The sequence below is a fragment of the Hoplias malabaricus genome, chromosome 13 (genome assembly GCF_029633855.1).
Source record: "Hoplias malabaricus isolate fHopMal1 chromosome 13, fHopMal1.hap1, whole genome shotgun sequence".
Lineage (NCBI taxonomy): Eukaryota > Metazoa > Chordata > Actinopteri > Characiformes > Erythrinidae > Hoplias > Hoplias malabaricus.
The window spans coordinates 24274379-24295023 of NC_089812.1; the positions used below are offsets into that span (position 1 = coordinate 24274379).

General features: G+C 38.5%; 2 protein-coding genes across 4 annotated transcripts; one reads left to right on the forward strand and one right to left on the reverse strand.

Annotated features, from left to right (window-relative positions):
- Nucleotides 1-294: 294 nt before the first annotated feature.
- aldh16a1 (aldehyde dehydrogenase 16 family, member A1) lies at nucleotides 295-10004 on the reverse strand. 2 transcript variants are annotated; one of them, XM_066642671.1, is made up of 18 exons: nucleotides 9801-10004; nucleotides 9449-9496; nucleotides 7860-7959; nucleotides 7326-7452; nucleotides 6917-7074; nucleotides 6612-6689; nucleotides 6140-6324; nucleotides 5849-6007; nucleotides 5355-5513; nucleotides 4957-5113; nucleotides 4401-4476; nucleotides 3923-4028; nucleotides 2993-3123; nucleotides 2514-2681; nucleotides 2058-2262; nucleotides 1360-1545; nucleotides 942-1067; nucleotides 295-501 (listed from the first exon to the last, which is right to left on the reverse strand). In XM_066642671.1, exons 2-18 carry the CDS (start codon nucleotides 9491-9493, stop codon nucleotides 325-327), a joined length of 2343 nt encoding a protein of 780 aa, XP_066498768.1. In that variant the 5' UTR covers nucleotides 9494-9496; nucleotides 9801-10004; the 3' UTR covers nucleotides 295-324. The 2 variants fall into 2 exon arrangements, with proteins under 2 accessions (XP_066498768.1, XP_066498767.1); XM_066642670.1 differs by lacking the exon at nucleotides 9801-10004 and having other exon boundaries at nucleotides 9449-9717.
- A 2228-nt stretch (nucleotides 10005-12232) lies between these two features.
- LOC136664793 (apoptosis regulator BAX-like) lies at nucleotides 12233-20255 on the forward strand. Of its 2 annotated transcripts, none has more exons than XM_066642203.1 (6): nucleotides 12233-12326; nucleotides 12413-12443; nucleotides 13957-14127; nucleotides 14491-14626; nucleotides 14716-14820; nucleotides 15882-20255. In XM_066642203.1, exons 1-6 carry the CDS (start codon nucleotides 12305-12307, stop codon nucleotides 16038-16040), a joined length of 624 nt encoding a protein of 207 aa, XP_066498300.1. In that variant the 5' UTR covers nucleotides 12233-12304; the 3' UTR covers nucleotides 16041-20255. The 2 variants fall into 2 exon arrangements, with proteins under 2 accessions (XP_066498300.1, XP_066498301.1); XM_066642204.1 differs by having other exon boundaries at nucleotides 15388-16009.
- Nucleotides 20256-20645: the final 390 nt, after the last annotated feature.

A 20645-nucleotide genomic window follows, 5' to 3' on the forward strand; every position in this document is an offset into this window, starting at 1 on the left:
TGAACTTCATTTTACATCTGGGAATTTTCTGTCAAAAAGAAAATCTATCACTATCCCATGGACTTTATTTTTCCCATTTCACAATATACCAGTCAGTCTTACATTCTCTCTCTCTCTCTCTCTCTCTCTCTCTCTCTCTCTCTCTCTCTCTCTCTCTCTCTCTCTCTCTCTCTCTCTCTCTCTCTCTCTCTCTCTCTCTCTCTCTCTCTCTCTCTCTCTCCTCTCCCTCTCCCTCTCCCTCTCCCTCTCCCTCTCCCTCTCCCTCTCCCTCTCCCTCTCTCTCCCTCCCTCTTCACCTCTTTCACTTAAACGTCCTCTGCAGTGTTAAGCTGTAGGGATCCACACACTCTTCCACACCACCGCCTCCCTCCACATTTCCTCCTGCAGCGAGGGACTTGAGAGGCTCCAGTATCTTCCAACGTCTCCATCCTCCTCTTCCTCACAGTGCAGCCAAAGACGCTTTAGAGGACTGCAGCAGGTGTACTGAAGAAACTGACATCCCTAGAGAGAGAGAGAGAGATTATTTGATCTGTGTAAATTCTGTACATCTCTGTATTTACTGATAAAATCTGTCACAAACAACACACAGTACTTTGTATTCTGAAGAGTCAGACTGAATACTGAACATCCCAAAGCTTCCCGTCTTGAAACTATTTGTGAAAAGTAAAAGAGTACAGTCTCAGCCCTAAGGCACTTCCCTGCTAAGACCATTCTGCACTGACACTGTAGCTGTGCTTCCAACCAGGTGATGAAGCTTCCTGGCATTTGGCACTCCTGAAGCCGATATCGGATTTATTCTTGTTTGGGTAAAGTACTGTTTGGGTCTTGTTCCACCCTCAGTGCAGTCACACAGCTAGGCACTTTGACATTACCCATGAAGATTATTTTCTACATCATCACACAGTAACCTTAAAAATGCACAACACACAGATCAAACTCACCTCTTTACTGCCCCAGTACCAAATAGCCTGGATCTCACTGTGGTTGGCCAGTGCCTGGGTCAGCTGATTCTTTCCTCCAGTGATGACACTAACAAGACCGGCAGGAAGGTCTGAGGCCTGGAGAACCTGCAGAAAGGGAACAGAAACGATATCAGTCATGATTACTTAAATATAATAATATGATATTATTTATAAAAAAATAAAAATACAAACTAAAATTATAATCAATATATAGTTACCCAAGCTGTTTTCTCTTATGGTAACAATACATTAGTGAAGTAACAATCAGAATTAGCACATCATATTGAGTACTGTATTGTTATATTACACTGTGTACTATATAAAGTATATGCATTACACAAACCTTTCCTTCAATGAGTGAATGGATGAATTTTGTTTTTTACAAACTAGCACACACCTGAATAAAGTCAAGAGCTGGGAGAGGGTATTTTTCACTGGGCACCAGGATGACGGCGTTGCCTGTGGAGATGGCAGCACCCAGCAGAGAGACCAGCGAGAGCAGAGGCTTAGCATCTGGCAGAACAACAGCCACAATTCCCACAGGCTCCGAAGCTGAGAGAGCACAGCCCGTCTGGGGAAGCAGCTTCAGACAAACGAACAGCATTAATTTACAGCTATACTGGTTAACCTGCTTTTTAATTACTGTTTTTATCTGTATTTTGTGTTGCTAAAATATAAGTGTTCTGTATGAAAACTCAGTGTTTTATTTTAACTATATCTGCCCCACCCCTTATCTGAGTGTCTCCAATCACACCGCTGTGCATGTGCACATGCATTTATGTGTATTTATGTGAACGCGCAAAGATGAGGTTAAACCTTGTAAAACCAACCTGACGAAAGAGGAGGAAGCTAATACAAGTTTAATCCTGTTAAAGATGTAGACTAATGCACTGACAGGAGTCTTGCTCAGGTACTTTTATTTATATACTGAAGTGACATTTTCTGAGCAGGGAATCAAACCCCAGTGGAGAGTAGCAGTGTTGCCCTCTATTTTTATACACCATATATAGATATTTAAAGTTAAAGGAGGAACTTAATTATAAAATATAAAAAATAAAAGCTAAATAATTAATCCACAATCACCCAGTCCCTTACCGGCATTTCTCCTCTTAGTTTATCGCATCTCGCTGCCCAATCAGAAAGGCGGGAGATGCTAAGCTCCACCTCCTTCTCAGCCTCCTCCACAGAGAGTCCGGTCTGAGCCTGGATGGATGCAGCCATGTCCCTTTTCTTCTTCTCCAGACTGTCTGACAAAGAGAAGAGGGACAGGGCTCGAGCAGCTGGGCTTTTCTTCAGCCACCTGCAGTTGAAAACAAAACAAGAGAGAAACATAATAACACCGTGTTAAGTCCTAAAACACATAAACAGAGCAGACAGGAAGATAGTGAGCACTCAACATAAACAGCGTTGGAATTGACCAAGTCTAGATCAGACACTCTGTAATTCTTTGTCTTCTGTGCATATTAAGACATAACTACTGTGATTTAAATAGTGTCTTTAAATGTGGCATTTTTTAAGAAATAGCTGGAGTCTGTTTGGGAAGATTCGTACCCTGGGTGGACTTTCAGAGCTGCCTCCACAGCATTACGGACATCTTTCCTGCCTCCATCAGGACAGTAAGCCAATACTGCGCCACCTGGAGCCTGCACTGCTCTACTGCAGCCAGAATCAGCCTTACACTGCTTACCACCTACAAACTGAGAACAGGAACGAGAGACACTGAGAGAGAGAGAGAGAGAGAGAGAGAGAGAGAGAGAGAGTAAGTGAAAAATATGACAATAAGTGAGAGACATCTTGTGGACAGTCCACAAAGTGCATTCGTTAATTTTCTACGTAATGCTTCCTTTTTGAAACGTGGATAAATAAACAACACTGGAAGTCTACAGCCTTTAAGTATTATTATTTCTATTATCATTAACGTACACATGCTATCTATTCAAACTTATCTTATAGTTTACTAAGTCATCACAACCACGACCCTGAAATGGACAAGAGGAAAAGAAGATGAGGATGATGATAATTCATCACACCTGGACACACTACAGGCTTCAGGAATCATGAAGGTTGACGCTCCTGAGCCGAATGTGGAGTACTCCAGAGAAGACGGAGTGGAGCGAGGAAGAGAGGGAGAGAGAGACGGGCGCAGGAACTGATAAAGGCCCTACAACACACAAAAGACAATACAGAACATCCACATATTTATATACTCCAACATACACTGCCTGTTTTAAAAAAAAATTTGAAGTGCTGAAATACATTAGTAATATTAAAATATTTCATTTAAGCTTCGTGTATATGTCAAAATATGTCACCTTTATATACGCACTGTGAAAAATACTAAAAATTTAATGTATTTTTTCCCAAACAGTTCCAAATGTATGCATAAGTTTGGCCTTATTCCCAAGGCAGGAATTTTAGAACAATATTTAAAATATTTCTATATTCTCATTTATTTAAAACAGTTTGACCATTGACAGACATTATGTGAGAAACTTCCAGGAACAAAATTAGTCTTATGCATTAATTCCCCTGAATGATCTTTTGTTACATTTCACCTTGTTTTAATACCCACTCCAATCCTGTCCACATAGAGACTGTCCAGTTAAGTCACAAACTCTGTGCACAGTTCAGCTAGAGTTCCTCTGTTTCCATTTCAGCATTTCACCTGCTGTTATGAAGTAAGTGTTACAGACACCCTACAGCTTTGCACCCGAGATCTGTAAGTGTCATTGCTGTGTTCTGCCCCAAAAAGTGTACATGTTGTATAAAAGAGGGACAAAACTGACAGGAATTATCTCAAAACAGCCTGAAGTAATCATTACCTGACCAGACTGGTGAGGTTTAGGCAACTGGATGCTTAGCCAAGCACAAAATATATATCTAGATGACAATACCTCAGCAGTAGCTAAGTTCTTTATTAAAACACTGCTCATAAAGAGATAACGAATAGAGTAATTTACCTCTCTCCCTCCATCGGTGCAGTTTCCACTGTCTCTCCGTCCACACTGAGTGAGCGAGGGGTCTGTTACAGAGTGACTGTTCACCCAAATAGAACCTGCACTCACACTACACACACACACACGTCAAGTTTAGCCAACAGTGCAGAAAGAATGAATACAACAGCACAGTAGGTACTTACAGCAAGTAATTTTTAAATCCAGTTCAGTTTTTCTTCCTGATTTAGTCTTGTTTACATTTTCCTGAGACACATGAAATGCCACCTTTTCAAACGTCTGTTAATGTAACTGGACAGCTCCCCATGGCAAATTCTTTTTCATCAGCTCAACAAACGCCTGTGATAGATAGCATCCCCTTGATTTACAGAGGGGATTGACTCATCTCCCTTTATAAAGCCTCAAGGTAAAAGGCTATGGTTAGCTGGATTGGTTAGTGTCAAGGTAAGGTTAGTTGGATATAAACAGGTGGCTGAGCCTGTACCTCTTGGCAGTCTCCAAAGCCAAGGTGAGGTCCTCAGTCCAGATGGAGGCAGCTTGACCATGAGGAGTCCGATTAGCTTCACACATAAACAGACTGCGTTAGACACCACTGAGAGCTAATACACAACATAACAAAATCATTCACTTCCCCTGGCAGCTGAAGTGAAGTAGAGAGATACAGTCTCCCAGAATCACCTTCAAACTGATCATGGACCACAAACACAACAGAAAATGCCTGACTCTGACATTTTCATATACATCCAATTTAAATGCTATAAACTATATACCAAACTATATTTTAAATTTAATGTTAAATATTTGAAGTAATTTTTACCCTCAATATTCGATCACACCTTTAAATATATGATGCATTATGGGGGTAAATTTTATTATAACTTCATTTCTGATACTAAAATGCATTCCAATTACTATGGAATCATCCACAGTACAGACTAAAATCTAAAATTACTTTTACACAATTTCACAAAAAAAGCAAAATTAAATTACTTAGACATTAATGAAAAACCTTTATTCAAAACATTTGTCCATTTTTTTACCCAGAGCAGCTCCCTCTGCAGCACTCCTGAAGGTGAGGAGGGGCAGCAGTGGCCCTGGAGGAGGGGTCACTGCAGCCGAGGAGGCTGGAGCCAGACCACACAGGACTGTGGGTGGGAACATAGAACCGGATGCAGGTGGAGAGCATGACTGGACCAGCTAAATCAAAGAATACACACAACAAATTCTATTACACAGTGAGGATGATGACATGGTAGACGCTGCCTCAGTGTGGCCTAGACCACAATAAAATAAAAAATTAAAATCCATTTAATTTATTATTCAATCAATGTTCGACACATTAATATAAAATTAATATTATGTTGTGAGCATAATGCATAAAAATCAGCATTCAACTTCACATGCTACAGCCATGAATGATGTAAAGAGTGTAACTCACTGTGGCCCCCTGCTGGAGAGCCTCCTTTACCACAGCGTCCACCTCACCCCTCTCAGACTCACTGACCAGGGGCACACACTTCATTCCAGTCATCCTCAGCTTCAGCCTGGACACAACACTGTCCAACACTGACTCCTGAACACACAGCACCCACTGCCACTGTGTGTGTGTGTGTGAGAGAGAGAGAGAGAGAGAGAGAGAGAGAGAGAGAGACAGACAGAGCATGGACAGAGATGTAAAGACACTGTTTTGTGTATTCTGCTTCAGTAGTACAGTAATGAATTATTAATGCACCAGTAAAGCAAAGAGACAAATAGACAGATTAAAAAGGATAGAGATAGCACACATTGCTACTGACAGATAGAGACAGAGTGAAAGAGACAGAAAGGGAAAAAGAATGTGTCTCTGGAGACAGACAGATGGACAGGTTATATCCTGCAGCAGCTGAAAGCAAATTTTCACATTTCCGACACCATTTTGTCAGTTTGGCTTACGTCTTTTTTCTTTTTGAAAGCTGCCTCTATCACTCCATCCACAGCACTGTCAATGTCTGCAGACTCAAAGATGATGAAGGGACACACAGCACTGAGGGACAGAGAGAGAGAGACAGGGAGACCCCAACCAGCCATCTGCTTCGCCAACACCTCTCCATCCTGGAAATAAAAAAAAGAGGCAGAGGAGAAGTTTATAAATCAGCATCATCAAAGCTTTATTTATTTTGTGTGTTTATTCATACATGTGATTAGATATAATTGAAATAGATATAATTCAAAATGCACACACACCTGTTGTTTCCCGCTGTAGGTGAGGAAGCTGATGTGCTTGTTCTGAGCCACTCTCACACCTACAGTGCCATCACCAATCACTACATTGAGAGCTCCAGCAGGAAGCCCCGCCTCCACACCGAGCTGAGCCAATAGGAGTGCAGCAGGAGCCAGTTTCACTCCAGGAACTACAACAACTGCATTACCTATAAACAGATACACAGCGCAGGTCACACCTGGTCACTCCACAGTGGTCAGAGGCCGTAAGCAGTTACACACTGTAAGAACATTGAATACACAAGCTAACATTTTTGATACGCACCACACAGAACTAGCTTATAGCTACAGAAGTAACCTACTCACCTAGGACCACACTCAAACCCAGTCTCTCACTCAGTAACTGTAATTAGTCAGTTACCCAGTTACCCGTTTAGTTATTCCCTCAAACTTAATACAGTTGTTCTGTTGGTGAAAAGTGTTAGTCAAACCTCACCCATAGCCAAAGCCGGGAAGACCTTTATCCATATGGAGTAGAAGAAGCAGTCATCGGAAACAACCACAGCACCTACACCTACAGCACAATAAAACATTTACATCTTAACAAACACAGTCATTATTCACTCAGTGTCATTCATGCAATAAAGTATATTTGTTTCGTACTTTTTTTAATTACTTTTATAATAATAAAAATGTACAGCAGTGAAGTTAGAGTCAGAGACTGATTCAAGACTCATGAGTATTGAATCCTCTCTCACTCTCTCTAAACACACACAAATTTTCCCTCGCTCACACACACACCTCGTGGAGCCCATTCAGGCAGAAGTGTGTCCCGTAGTTGAGCCCAGCCAGAGCAGTACTGAGCGAGTCTGATCAGAACAGCAGGAGAACAGGGAGACTGACAAACTTCACATAGCTCACTCACACACTGAGTGTACCTCTGCAGAGTGCTTGCCAACCTGAAACACACACACAAAAATACACACACTAACAGCATTGTATACACTAGCTCAAGAGAATTAGAGGAAGGGATGCATGGATAGATGGATATAAAGATAGAAGGATACATGGATAGATAATTAGACAGATAGAGGATCCGTATTAATAAAGAATTACAGGTTTACAGTGAGTGTAAACAGTGAATATACTTAGTGAAGATCCCCGAAGCCTCCCTGTCCAGTATGATTTAAGCAGTTTGTGCCAGACAAACCTGAGCAGGACTTTAGCTCTGCTGTGTCCACTCAATTCACTCCAGGCTTTAAAGCCTCCAGATGCAGAGGAGGCACAAGACGAAATATCCTCATCTTCAGCACAGATAATACTGCACACAGCCCCACCTGCAGAGCAACACAACACAATCTTAAAGACCAGGACAGGGGGCAGAGAATGAGACCCTCCTTGATCACTGACGGCACCAGAGATAAACACTACAGTAACAAGTAACACTCAGATTTAATGTTAACATCTAAAATCGCTGACTAAATCCCTGTATCTCCAAAATGGTACTTAATTTACAGAACAGGAAATAAGTTCTTGGTTTAATGTAAAAAAAGACAGTAAAAAGATGTAAAGCACTGAACAGAGTGACTGAATGTGTGTGACAGCGTGAGCGTGAGAGTGAAAGAGTGACATTTGTACTTCTTCTGAAATGATCTTCAGTACAGGTTTAAACTGCTCTACCCACTTCTGCACACTGCCTCTTTGAAAATAATTTTGGTCGCCTCTTGTTTCAACACACACTAACCTGTGGAATCAGTTACAGTGAGTGTCTCTCTTTTCTCTGGACAAACAAAATTCCCATCAATGAAGAGACCAAGAGAAGATGATTTCTGCTCGAGCCAGGCCTGATTAAAAAAGAAACAAAGAAAAAAAACAACAAAGAAATTCAGAAATTATGACTAATATTATTTAACTCTGTGATAACCAAATTCCCTACAGATAGTGACCCTAATTGTGAACTGAACCCAGGACGCAGAGCCCCTGGAGCTGTGTGGGAGTGACACTTGCCGCTGTTACGTATACATCATACAAATAAAGTGATTCTTAAATATTTCCAGTGTTAAGTTTAATAAAAGAAGGGCTTCTGTAGATCATGCACTAAACTCACTCAGACCTGTTTTTCTTTGGACTTTACACCATCCATAAAATCTGAGTTGCGTTCACTACTGCACTGTTCACACAGTAAGCTTTAAATCCACCCGTACCTCAACAGCCCACGCCTGCCTACGCTCAAACTGATTTCTGATTGGTTAACTGCATGTGAACATGAGCTATAAGCCTGTAGCAGCAGAGGAGGTGGAACACTACAAGCCAATCCTAGCGCAGGGGGCGTGGCCTGTCGGAAACAGGTGAGAAATAAAACCTAATTGTAACAATTTACACTCCACCAGGTCAGACTCACTTCAAAACAAACCTGGATTTTTATTTTCCAACTTCTAATTCTACTTTATAGTTTGAGTTAAATGGTGCAGCAGTTAGACTATGTATGTCTATTAGTGAGATTATTTGTATCATATGTCCTGCATTTGTCTTCTGTTTGTTCATTTTCATATATTTGTATGCTTAGTTAAGTTTAATTGAGTCTTTTTTCGTTAATGTTAGCTGCAAGTGGGAGAGGAGAGTAACGTTATTTCAAACCTCTGTATGTCCTGTACAGAAATGACAATAAAAATACTACTACTATACTACTACTCTGGGGCCATATGTTTATTTGTATAAATTATGTTGCTGCTCTGTATCATACATTTACTCTAGACATTTTATTGTAAAGTTTCCTCGAAAAGATAGCAATCAGAATAATAATTTAGACTTACACAATTAGTAACAAATGCCTTAATAATAATTGGTAATGTTAGATATTAAATGGTATAATAATAAAATATCAAGTGTTGCTTTCAGTGTACAGTTCTATACGTATTAGTTATTATGTAATATATAATGATAAAATAAAAAATATTCTGAGATTGAGTTTCACAGTAGTAGTCATCTCAGTTAAATAATAATAATATTAATAAAAACATTTAGGTAGAACAAGACATGCAAAAATAGCATATAAAGAAAACAACAATACAATAATTAAAACTGATATAAAGCAGAAGATTAATAAATAAAATAGATTGAATTAAAACAGTAAAGTGCACCATTTAACGTTCCAAAATGGGGCCACCAGTAGATCACATTGTCACGTGTTCCCAATGAGAACTGTCATATGTGAACAGTTACAGACTTTACTGAGGGAACCCTCTTCTGGGGCAGATGACAGACACACATCTGCTGCTGAAACCTGTTCTTAGAAATGTTATTTCAGTGTAACGTGGAGTTTTTCACTCTTACCCTGGCAGTAGCAGCAGAGCTCGGACTGGACGCTCCGTACTCCATGGACTGAAATATATCATACACAGATTTTAAGGTAGTATTTGCCATTTAACTTCTCTAAATAAAGTTAAAGCCACGGACTGCAGCGAGAAAGCACAGAGACGTAGTCTATATAAGAATTACAGCTATTCTAGTGTTATTATAACACACCAGAACACAGATACCCCGCGTTAAAGTGCTCTGGGTTTGATAGCTGTAACTAATCACTAAAATAAAGAGGCACGGGAAACGCGTTAAACTGAGCACCCCTTCAATCGTATGCACTCTCTCAGGCTGACTCTCAAATTGCCGCCTGCTCCCTACTCCCTACCTGATTTCGATTTGCGTCCAATGTCTTGAAGGTCCCTTAGTGAAGAGTTTTGACATGAGGCAACCAGAAGCAAACTTGTCTAAACAAACAAAAGGTTACCACTTAAACATGTCCGTAACTATGTTGATACCGTGTTTGTTGTACATATTTCTGTGTTCTACACGCGTAGGTTGTTCATCAACACCTAAGCCCAGTGCTCCTAACCTTGGCTGAACTGTAAAAATATGAGTTCAGGGTAATACTCTGCTTTCCATGGAGCCTCTCAGCTGCGTTTTGAACCAACTACAGACGTAGGTGGGTGTCTACATATATTTGGACACAGTGTTTCAATAAAATCTTCATGTTTCTGTTGACTTTTATTTCTTTGTGTATATTAATTTATTCTATTGTTATATGGTTTAAAGGCACACACAAACGCACAAAACAGACATGAATATTATACTAATAATGTTGAGATTTTCTTAGAGATCTACAACATAAATTGTACATGTTACACAGGCCTAGAAAAGTTAGTCCAGTTACTTAATCTGCTTAATATGAACCAAACCTCATGCGATACTAGGTCATAATTATGGGAACGTCTCTATAAGGTTGTGATGAAGCCACTTGCGCACAATTTGTGATGGACATACAGCGTGCTTTGTAGTTAAATAAAAAATAAAAAAGTAAAATACTCAAATTGTACACTTTATAGGGTATAGAGAGCGATTTGAGATACTCCCACTCCACCTCTCTTCTTCTTATTTCTTTCAATCTCACATATTACACACTGCCCCCTACAGCACAGCCACAATCATTGCACATTACGCTTACCCTGACAATGTGCATCATTATACAGTGCACCACTGTTGCAGGATAGCTGAGTGGTGGTCGAAAACTGATTCACAACCAGGAGTTCAAATGCACCAGAAGTTTTATTTTCACCCAAGTACCAACAGTCAAAGAAAATCAACACTTAATATAGTAGCTTATCAATCAAAATATTAAGGTCTGCATCCCCATCCAGCCAGCCGAAAATGGCTGAGTTCCCCCTTAAATACCTTTAGGCTATAGGCCTGGCCCAAATACAGGTAAGTTTACAAATTGTAGGGTTAACCATAACCTATCTTTCTTAATTCAATTAAAACCACTTTTAATACTCAATGCTGTTTTAACTAAACAAACCCTTATTTAAAACATTCATGCAATAACATAACAAACAAAAAATACAAGTAGGAAACTTGAGAGAACTCACCCCCCTCTGCTTAATATGGAGGATGGGACAATCCTAACTTTAGCACACACTCAGGACTACATAACCCATCAACCCCCTGTGCCCGTGACTCACAGCAGGTCACCGGCATGCTGGAAGAAACCAGTCAGTCAAACTCATTTCAAACCCACATTGAAACTATTATTTCAGTTAAATATGCCCAGATAATGCTTACACAAAGTAGAAATCATCAACACCCTCAGTTGGCCACCCTGAATAGTGCGAGATAAGCATGATCGTTTGTGTTTATTTTTCAGAGTTCAGAAAATAAGTGTGCTGGACAGGCGCCGCCATGATCACAGAGAGTTGAATAAAAGAGTCCTTAAAACCATATAAATTGTCTGTGCTTTTGTTCTTGGTTCTCTAAAATGTCCTCAGCATGGAACGGACGAGAGCTCCGTTACAACCACAATGTGTTGAGAAATTATATTTTAAAATACACTGCCACGTAATAAATTGTTTCCAGACTTACACTACTGGTAATGAAGGCTTCATTCATTCATGATACATGAAGAAGATATAATTGTGAAGGCAACACACATTGTACAATATATATATATATATATATATATATATATATATATATATTTTTTTTTTTTTTTTTTCTTTGCAAAAACTTGTAAAATACACTTTATAAATAAAACTGAAATATTGAACTGAATGATTTTAATCACCTGCTGACATCATTTTTTTCAAACCACATCATGATTAAATAGTTTGATCTCAAGTGTTGCAGGCCTAAATGCCAGGAATGGATGTATATGTATTTTAAATATGTACTTTATTTATTATTATTATTATTTTATGAAATCATGGTCTAATTTTGACATTTTTATGCAAATAGCCTTATATCTAGTTTTCATTTGCGTTCATTTCTTTTTCTTTTTTATTTATCAATCAGTTTATTGTTACTATTTTCATTTTTCCACTAATTCTCTCCCGTGGCAGTATTTTATTACTTTTTCTGGCATATGCTTTGGTTCAAAACATATAAATAAAATAACATATAATTATAAATAAAATAAAACCAAAACAATCCTTTACGGTCCCTGCTGAAGGTAATTATCGCGAGAGCGTAAGCGGACGCGAGAGTTGTACTCTGTAAACAGCGCATGTGCGTTGAGGCTGAGGCGCTTCCCTAATTTCAATATTGAAAGTATTTGAAGGAGTTTTCGTCTGAAAAGAGGGAGAGTCACAGCAGCACTCTGACCCGGAACAGCCGACTGGCCGTCAGTGAAAGGTTTAATTCAGTATGACCTGCGAGGGAACCTCAGGTGAGTTTAATAACTATTGTTCATTCATTGCGAGCTTTGAACCTCACTTTTCTGCATGAGGACTATTTTCTCCTGTTTTCTCACAGATGACCTGATAGGAGAGGCTCTGTTGATTGGGTGAGTTTTTTTCTTTTTTCCATTCTTTTATTTCACTCATTTTCTGCACGGTTTATACATTGATGTTTATAAAATGTGTTATAATTTTTAACTGTCAACAAGATTGCATACATCCTTTTTAATCCATGAATTAGAGTCAAAGTGGTTAAAATGATTTAAGGTGCAAGCCGATTTAACCTTAAATGACACCAGCGATACAAGTCCTAATTCAGTTTTTGCCGGTAACAAAAATAACTGTTACTAGTAAAAATGAAATTCTGACTAGTAAAAATGAGAATTATAGATATCTATATTTCAGGTCAGTTTCTACTAGTAAAAATATAATTACAGATATGTACACTTTTGTTTTTACTAGTACAAATGACATTGCAGGTATCTAGAATTCAATTCTTATTGGAAAACTGAATTGTAGATATCTAAAATTAAATTTTAGAGCTCTGAAACCTTACATATCTCTAATGCATATTTTTACTAGTAAAAACTTACTTAGAGAAACTGCTTATTCAGTTCAGGGTCTCGGTGGGTCCGGAGCCTGCCCAGAATCATATATATATAGGACATGAATGTGTTAATAAACATTAACCAGCACTTGAGTTGCTTAGGTATTTACTGTAGTGGCTTTGGCTCTAAGGCTGAGATGGGGAACTGAGAGCTGGAGTCTTGCACATTTCGCTGATTTCTCTGCTTTGACAACACAGCTAAACCTGTTTATGTATTTGCGGAGCTGAATTAGTTGTGCTGGAACAGGAAAATCACTAAACTGTCCAGGAATCCAGCCCTTTAGGCCCGGAGATCCCCACCCATGCTTTAAGGCAAGTTAGGCAACAGCAGATTAAAAGCAAATCGAGTATATGGACTTTGACAGTTCATATGTGAGTCATAGGTTTCTGATGCACTTTATGGTTACATGTCCAGCCAATATACAGCAAATTACTGGGATAATAATGTAAATTGAGGTAATATAAGTTAGAACTGAATGTAACCAGGGCGCAGCAGGTAGTGTTGCAGTCACAAAGCTCCAGGGACCTGGAGGGTGTGGGTTTGAGTCCTGCTCTGGGTGACTGTCTGTGAGGAGTTGGTGTGTTCTCCCCGTGTCCAAGTGGGTTTCCTCTGGGTGCCCCGGTTTTCTCCCACAGTCCAAAAAAACACATGTTGGTAGGTGGATTGGCGACTCAAAAGTGTCCGTAGGAGTGAGTGTGTGTGTGTTGCCCTGTGAAGGACTGGTGCCCCCTCCTCCTGCTTTGCGCCCAATGATTCCAGGTAGGCTCTGGACCCACCACAAATCTGAATTGGATAAGCAGTTACAGATAATTAATGAATGACTGTCACCACAGTAGCATGTGACATAAGCTGTTCATTTATGGCAACATATTTTGTCTGTGGCTTCCCATGAGACAATATAATGAAGACTGAAATTGTAATTGATGTACTACAGAAACTGCCAGTCATTTAACAGGTGTAATGTATTAACTGCATTATTATGCCACTGTCAGGATCTTTGGGTATTTTTCAGAGTGGTGGAAGATCAGGTGAAGAATGCAACTACGGAAGTGGACATTTCTTCCCTTAGTCTTCCAAAACCTAAACCAATCACCAACTCTCAGGATCAGAGGTTGGTGGAACAGCTGGCGGACACCATCAGAGTAATTGGAGACAGATTGGACCAGGATCAACGGTTTAATGAGTGAGTAACAGGACAAAACAACATTTTCTGTATAAACTATATATAAAAAAAACTGGGTCAGACATTGTGATCAGTCTTAAGTATCACATTCAAACTTTTTTCTAAGAACTAACTAGAGAACCACCTGAAAACACTGCAGAAATGATGCAAGTAATGATCTAAATCACACTATATGCTAATTTATAGTTGTGAGACACCCACTCACCCAGTGGTTCCTTTGAAATCAAGGGCTGTTGATAGTGACTGTCCAAATCCAGTGCTAATACAATTGACTAGACAACTACAGTCGACATTTTACAACACCTTTAATCTTCTGAGCTTCAAAAATGACCACTGTTTTCTTGTCCCCTTGTTTTCCCTCAGTATGATAGATGGATTAGTATGTGTTGCTGATAAAAGCAGTTTCTGGAAGCTGGTGGAGAAGGTCTTCTGTAATGAACAGATTACCTGGGGAAGAATTATCGTGCTTTTCTACTCCGTGGGAAAACTCTCTGTCAAGGTCTTTCATGTTTTTATTTTTCAGGACACTAACTCATCCTGTATGTTCTTTGTGTGTGCAGTTGTGTCATGATTCTTTGTCTACTTTAGATGGTTCTCGCTCATTTACCAGCAGTGTTCACAGACATACTGAATTTAAGTCTGGATTTCTTCAGGAGAAAGTTACTGCAGTGGATTTGTAACATGGGAGGATGGGTAAGAAAGAATTGTAAATACACAAAGGTCAAAGAAATACACATAAATTAGATTTAACAGTTGTGGCAACTCATTGCTTACTTTCATTAAATTTGTCTAAAGGGAAGGTTTCCTCCCAATAATCTGTTTATAGAGCTGTGGATCTACTGTTTAATAGATATTTCACATCTTGACTAGTTTTAAATGACAATGCTAAAATCACAACAATATAAGTTTAATTATAGAGCATGTAAAAGCATAATTGTTCTTCCAAGGCATCAGCCAACACAGAGATAGAATAACTGTAGAGTCTGCAAGTAATGTATGCCAGAAAAATCATTCATGACTCCTACATAAGCCTTCCATGACTACAGATAAACCTACATTAAATCCAAAGTCTTAATCCAAAAAGCATCAGTTGTCATAACACTTTCTAGGGTGAAGTTGACACTTGTAATAAGCCTATATAGATGTTTTTGTTGCTAGGAAATGGTTATATAGGGTTATGTAGCCCTTTGAACAATGACCTACAGTAATGTTACCCCCAATATCAATGTTCCTGTTTTCTTTTACATTCTGTACTTACAGATTAACAGTATTTCAGCAATGATGCGGTTCACTATAGAGCAGGGTTCAGCTTCCTGTCTCTGCAGCATCTCTCCCTTGGCTGGATCCGTCCTAGTGTTCATTGCTGGAGCTCTGCTGGGGGGGTTCATAATGTGGAGACTAAACAGATGCAAGTGAGAATGTAGGCACAAAGGAGGCAGAGAGTATGGTGTAGGCAGGAATTGGGCTTGATTTTAGGTTGGGAACAACAAAGAAAATCATGTTGACACAGTTTCTATAGTTGTTTTAACAACTTTCACTAGCCAATTGGATAGCGGACTGTGGGGGAAGGAATGTTCCAACAAAATGCGCTTGCCCCAGTGTGCTCATCAGCTAGCCATGCAATTTCTGTTATCTGGATATTTTGAACACACAATTGGGTGTATTTATGCTTGAATTGACTCTAAGCTTACAGGTGCTGGTCATAAAATTAGAATATCATGAAAAAGTTGATTTATTTAAGTAATTCCATTCAGACGGCTGCATTGACCTTGGACCTCAGAAAACACAGTGGACCAACACCAGCAGATGACATGGCACCCCAAACCATCACTGACTGTGGAAACTTTACACGGGACCTCAAGCAACGTGGATTCTGTGCCTGTCCTCTCTTCCTTCAGACTCTGGGACCTTAATTTCCAAAGGAAATGCAAAATTTACTTTCATCAGAGAACATAATTTTGGACCACTCAGCAGCACTCCAGTGCTTTTTGCCTTTAGCCCAAGCGTGATGCTTCTGGCGCTGTCTCTTGTTCAAGAGTGGCTTGACACAAGGAATGTGGCAGCTGAAACCCATGTCTTGCAAACATCTGTGCGTGGTGGTTCTTGAAGCATTGTCTCCAGCTGCAGTCCAGTCTTTGTGCATCTCCCCCACATTTTTGAATGGGTTTTTTTTCACAATCCTCTCCACAGTGCAGTTATCCCTATTGCTTGTACACTTTTTTTCTACCACATCTTTTCCTTCCCTTCGCCTCTCTATTAATGAGCTTGGACACAGCTCTGTGAACAGCCAGCATCTTTAGCAATGACCTTTTGTGTCTTGCCCTGCTTGTCTAAGGTGTCAGTGGTCGTCTTTTGGACAATTGTCAAGTGGGCAATTGATTGTGTAGCCTACAGAACTAGACTGAGAGACCATTTAAAGGCCTTTGCAGGTGTTTTGAGTTAATTAGCTGATTAGAGTGTGGCACCAGGTGTCTTCAATATTGAACCTTTTCACAATATTCTAATTTTCTGAGATACTGAATTTGGGGTTTTCATTAGTTGTCACTTATAATCATCAAATTAAAAGAAATAAACACCTGAAATATATCAATCTGTGTGTAATGAATGAATATAATATACAAGTTTCACTTTTTGAATGGAATTACTGAAATAAATCAACTTTTTCATGATATTCTAATTTTATCACCAGCACCTGTAGTGTTTTGCCTTTATTTTCTGCTCATGCTAGGTTTATCCCAACAATATGCTACCAAGCTAGCAGCTTCAAGTAATGTTGTTTCAGCAGTAAATTTTATGAATGCTGTATTTTAGAAGTATTATAAGGCATATCTGTGGCTAATTTTTTACACAGTTTCTTGGATTTCAAAAGGTAAATGTTATATTGCATTGGTTTCTGAGCAAATTCTTCTGCTGAAATTGTCGTTTGTGTTCAATTAGTAGTGTTGAGCCATAAAGGTGACATCAGGGATTCATGGTTTAGGAGAAAATGTTGAGGCCAAGTGAACAAGGGCTTTTAAAACCAGAATTGAAACTGGCAAATAGTTAAAGAAAAATGGACATGCCAAAACATGTATAATTTGGTATTCTATTTATTTAGATTAGATTTACAAATCTAAGGCTATGCACCTTAATAACCAATTTTGTAAGTTGTCTGATTAGCCAGGTACAGCATCTATTCGGGATACTCCAGATACATTCTATATATTAGATGTACACAGCAATATTTAGCCAACTTAAATACATTATATTAGCCGAGTTAAATAGACAAAGTCTGTAAAAATTAATATAGTCATGTCAGTATAAAGGCTATAATCATATATTTCGTACAGCTTGCAATTTTTAAATATAAGAATATATTTTGTGTTTGAAAAGTGGCTTCACAGGTCAGGATTGAGGCCTGTGTTTTTCTAAACTAGGGATTTTTCATTTTCATTTTATAAAGAACTATGGTAAGAAGTTTGTAAATGCAAGTCACTAAAAGTGAAATCTTTATAAAATCATGGCTGATATTGTAAGTAAGAATAGTTATATTTTCATATTGAGATCATAACTAGTGGATTTACATTAGCTTTTAGGCAGTAAGCTGTTGTAACTTCTACCTCATTCAAAATCACAGTACTGTCACTGAAAATCTTTGAAAGATTTAGCAGAGACCTTTGAGATTGCTTGATTTCTGATAGCATTCCACTCCAAAGTAGCTAATGAGTGTTCTCCCTGTGGCTTTAACCATTTCCAAACATTAAAGATGCATAATAAGACGCATGCAAAATCTTATTGTATTAACAGTTTTGTGATTTTTTTTTAATATATACCATTACACAAAATGTGTATTTATTTCTTCATTTTTAATATTTCATTTTAATTTACATTGGAACCTAACACATTAGACTCATATTACACATGTATCTGTAAAAAGATAAAATAAAAAACAGTTTGAATATTATTAGGAATCTACAGCTATGTGAAATTTGTAATTATCTTTTTATAATCAATCTGCGAGGCTTTGGTGCCCAAGCGCTTTTTCTAAATTTGCACCTAGACTCTGGTTCCTCTCTTCCACTTCTGATTAAATAATCTAATTCTCTCTTCACATTCAAATCTAATCTTAAATCATATCCTTTCACACTTGCATATAATCTGCCTCAAGCCTAATCTGCTCTTCCACCAAGTCCAGTCCTGCTATATATACTTTTGTCTAGGTGTATGTATCATGGTGTTCTTGTAATGTCTTCCTATTGTGTATTACAGATTGTAAGTGTCTTTGGGTTCCTGAAAAGTACAAAATATTATTATTATTATTATTATTATTATTATTATTATTTTATGTTTTATTATTTCCAGTATTATTCAGCAAACAGAAGTTGAGATATAAAATAATCACAGGTGCATATCAGTAAATTAGATTATCATCAAAAAGTTTATTTATTTCAGTAATTCAATTCAGAAACTCATGTATTATATAGATTCATTACAAGTGCTATATTTCAAGTGTTTATTTCTTTTAATGTTGATGATTATGGCTTACAGCCAATGAAAACCCAACAGTCATTATCTCACAAAATTAGAATAATATAAGACCAATATTAAAAATGATTTTTAATACAGAAATATTGGCCTACTGAAAACTATGTACAGTATATGCACATGCTCGATACTTACTCTGGGCCCCTTTTGCATGAATTACTGCATTAATGCGGTGTGGCATGGAGGCGATCAGCGTGTGACACTGCTGAGGTGTTATGGAAGCCCATGTTGCTTTGATGACTGCCTTCAGCTCGTCTGCACTGTTGGGTCTAGTGTATCTCATCTTCCTCTTAACAATAGCCCATAGATTCTCTGTGGGGTTTAGGTCAGGCGAGTTTGCTGGCCAGTCAAGCAGTGATACTGTGGTTATTAAACAAGGCATAAAGCGCTCTAAAATCTCCTGGCAGACGGCTGTGACTTTGGACTTGATAAAACACAGTGGACCAACACCAGCAGATGACATGGCTCCTCAAACCATTACTGACTTGAAACTTCACACTAGACTCAAGCAACTTGAATTATGTGCCTCTCCACTTCTTCCTCCAGACTCTGGGACCTTGATTTCCAAATGAAATGTAAAATTTACTTTAATCTGAAAACAAGACTTTGGACACTGAGCAACAGTCCAGTCCTTTTTCTCCTTTGCCCAGGTAAGACACTTCTAGCGTTGTGTCTGGGTCATGAGTGGGTTGACACAAGGAATATGACAGTTGTGGCCCATGTCCTGGACACATCTGTGTGTGGTGGCTCTAAAGTCTACTCCTTGTGACTCTCCCAAATTTTTGAATAGCCTTTTCTTGACCAGTCTTTCTAGGCTGTTGTTCTCCCTGTTGCTTGTGCACCTTTTTCTACCACACTGTTTCCTTCCACTCAACTTTACGTTAATATGCTTGGATACATTAGGACTGTGTCAGTGACATCAAGACTGGACATCTGTCAGCAGTCTTGCCCATGATTGTGTAGCCTACTGTATCAGACTAAGGGACCATTGTAAAGGCTTAGGGAACATTTGCAGGTGTTTTTTGTTGATTATTAGTAGATAATGGCTTTTGGGTTTTCATCGACTATAAACCATAATCATCAACATTAAAGAAATTAACACTTGAAAAACAGATTTGTCCATTTTTAATGCATCTATATAATATACAAGTTTCATTTTTTGAACCGAATAAAACGTTTGAATTGAAACTTTAGATGATATTCTAATTTATTTAGAAGCACTGGTATGTATTCAGTTCCAGGCAATGTGTTCATTCATTTTCACTTACAGAATCAACTATAACCTGTTGCTGGACACAGAGGTGTTTACACTTCCACATGTGACTGTACATACAGCTTTATATCTATATTTCTTTGTCATATTAATAAGAGCACATGTATTTGTTGTTAGTGTTTTGTTATGTTAAAGCAGGGGACCAGCACAGTCCTGCTCCAGGGCTCTTACACACCTGGCCTCGATTTTGCAGATCAGTCTGCAGGCCTTGGTTCACTATGTTACTATAGTTGTGTAGCACTTCCTATATTAAGAAACAATCTTTTACCTTTTTTGTACTGTATTTTAACAACATCTTATACATTTGCAATAAATAAACGTATGTTTTCTATATCAGTGACTATAATAAAATGATTCGTCTTGAGCTTGTTTCATGAATAAGATGGATATCACTGATGGCTCAGAGCCCAACAAACAACGCTCAAAAAAACAGTGCCAAACTGGCAATTTCTCACACTCAATCACTCACTCACTCACACCTGTGGACAAATTCACATTCAGCCAATCAGTCTTTCTTATAGCTGTTGGACCACAAAAACTCCTCCAGCTGTAATGAAGCCTGATCCATGGCTACTTGACGGTTTTTAGAGCAACTCGTCATCATAAATCAGACCACACAATCTTCCCAGGAAAAGTAACTCTAAAAAAAATATATATATATATACAGATCCTGGTACTAAATATAACACATTAAACAAGTGTGGTTAGAGAAATTTATTGC

Excerpts from the sequence above, each read along its gene's own strand:
- LOC136664793 (XM_066642203.1), top strand. The coding sequence starts at position 12,305 with ATGACCTGCGAGGGAACCTCAG. Across the intron at positions 12,444-13,956 it reads GGAGAGGCTCTGTTGATTGG|AGTGGTGGAAGATCAGGTGA; the intron begins GTGAGTTTTTTT and ends GGTATTTTTCAG. Across the intron at positions 14,627-14,715 it reads TGGGAAAACTCTCTGTCAAG|ATGGTTCTCGCTCATTTACC; the intron begins GTCTTTCATGTT and ends TGTCTACTTTAG.
- aldh16a1 (XM_066642670.1), bottom strand. The coding sequence starts at position 9,538 with ATGGCAAATACTACCTTAAAATCTGTGTATGATATATTTCAGTCCATG. Across the intron at positions 5,114-5,354 it reads CTCTCCAGCAGGGGGCCACA|CTGGTCCAGTCATGCTCTCC; the intron begins GTGAGTTACACT and ends TCTTTGATTTAG. Across the intron at positions 2,682-2,992 it reads GAAGCCTGTAGTGTGTCCAG|TGTCTCTCGTTCCTGTTCTC; the intron begins GTGTGATGAATT and ends TCTCTCTCTCAG.